The sequence below is a fragment of the Bidens hawaiensis genome, unplaced genomic scaffold (assembly GCF_021521415.1).
Source record: "Bidens hawaiensis isolate Kalapana, Puna unplaced genomic scaffold, B.hawaiensis_p1.1 tig00000326_1, whole genome shotgun sequence".
Taxonomy (NCBI): domain Eukaryota; kingdom Viridiplantae; phylum Streptophyta; class Magnoliopsida; order Asterales; family Asteraceae; genus Bidens; species Bidens hawaiensis.
In genome coordinates, this window is record NW_027491025.1 from 2,408,755 (window position 1) to 2,410,450 (window position 1,696).

The following is a 1,696-nucleotide window of genomic DNA, read 5'->3' on the forward strand; positions in this document are numbered from 1 at the left end:
AATAACATACCCTAAGAACAAAACTTTAGGGATCATGAACACACATTTCTTTGTTTCTGCATAGAAACTGTCTCTGCGAAGTAAGGCCAAAACCTTTTTGACATGCACGATGTGCTCACTGAAAGAAGCACTATATATAAGAATATCATCAAAATATACCACCACAAACTTCCCAATAAAAGGCCTGAGCAACTGATTCATCACACGCATAAAAGTACTAGGCGCGTTTGATAAACCAAAAGGCATCACCACCATTCATACAACCTTTCACGAGTCTTGAAGGCTGTTTTCCACTCATCCCCAGGTCTAAGTCGAATCTGGTAATAACCACTCTTCAAATCCAACTTTGTGAAAATTGTGGCACCACTAATCTGGTCAAGAAAATCATCAAGGCAAGGAATAGGAAACCTGTACCTCACAGTAATCTTGTTGATGGCTCGACTATCGACACAAATCCACTAGGTACCATCCTTCTTTGGAGTTAAAAAGGCATGGACAGCACATGGAGTCATACTTTCAAGAACATGACCCTTAGAAATCAACTCCTCAACCTGCCTACGCAACTCTTCATGCTCCCTCGGGCTCATCCTGTAATGTGGCCTATTGGGCAAACCAGGCTCCAAATCAATATGATGTTGGATGTCACGCAAAGGTGGTAGCCCATCCGGCAAGTCATCAGGGAAAACATCAGAAAATTCCTCAAGTAAAGGAATCATAGCTTCAGGAATCTCAGATTCCTCGGGCACCGGTTTCCCTATCAAAACAAACACATTGTCTGCCTCCACCAACTCATCTTCAAACTGACTAATGGTCAACAGGTTACCCAACTGCTTTGTGGCTAGCTGCTTCGGCTTGCTAGGGACAAGCGTTATCTTTACCCCACCAAACATGAAGCTATAAGAATTTGACCACCCGTCATGTTCTATACTTCGATCATACTCCCAAGGTCTACCCAACAACAAGTGACACGCATCCATAGGAACCACATCACACACAACATCATCTTTATATGTGGTCCCGATAGAAAAAGAAACAAGGGCCTTTTTTGAGACCGTTACCTCTCCCCTCCTTTTTAAGCCATTGAAGCTTATAAGGCATGTGGTGACTCTCCGTCTTCTAGGCTAACTTTTGGACTGCCTCTTCAGAAATCAAATTGTCACAACTTCCAGAATCGATAACAAACGTGCAAACCTTCCCCAGAATGGTACATGTGGAGTGGAAGATGTTATGCTTAAGCCACCCGTCTCCATCAACCTTTGGTGTATAGCAAGAACGCCTAACCACCAAGTTCACCCCCACATCACCGATCACAAACTCCTCCTCATACTCAGGTTCTTCATCATACTCTGGGGCCTTTTCATATTCTTCATATTGTTCATCATCAGATTCAACAAACAAATGCCTCTTACCCGCCTGTTTACAGTCAACCTGCCGATGACCTGTCTCACTACATTTAAAACACTTCACCCCGCTACTACTAGACCCCTTAGAAGTCGACCTAGTGTTGTTGGCCCCCGACCTCTGCTGACTTGGCACGGCACGAGGTCCTCCACTACCCGACCCCGAATTTTCTACAGCAGGGGCTGGTGAATACGAACCGCCCACCCGACGGTTTTGTTTTTCAAAAGCCAACGCCCATTGGTATGCCTCGGCGACCGTTAACGGATCAAAAAGATATACAGAGTCCATGATCTGA

The 1,696-nt window shown here is 44.8% G+C and overlaps 1 protein-coding gene across 1 annotated transcript; it reads right to left on the minus strand.

Annotated features, from left to right (window-relative positions):
• Window positions 1–458: 458 nt before the first annotated feature.
• LOC143621205 (uncharacterized) lies at window positions 459–977 on the minus strand. The gene has a single exon (XM_077092718.1). It carries the CDS (start codon window positions 975–977, stop codon window positions 459–461), a length of 519 nt encoding a protein of 172 aa, XP_076948833.1.
• Between the last annotated feature and the right edge of the window lie 719 nt (window positions 978–1,696).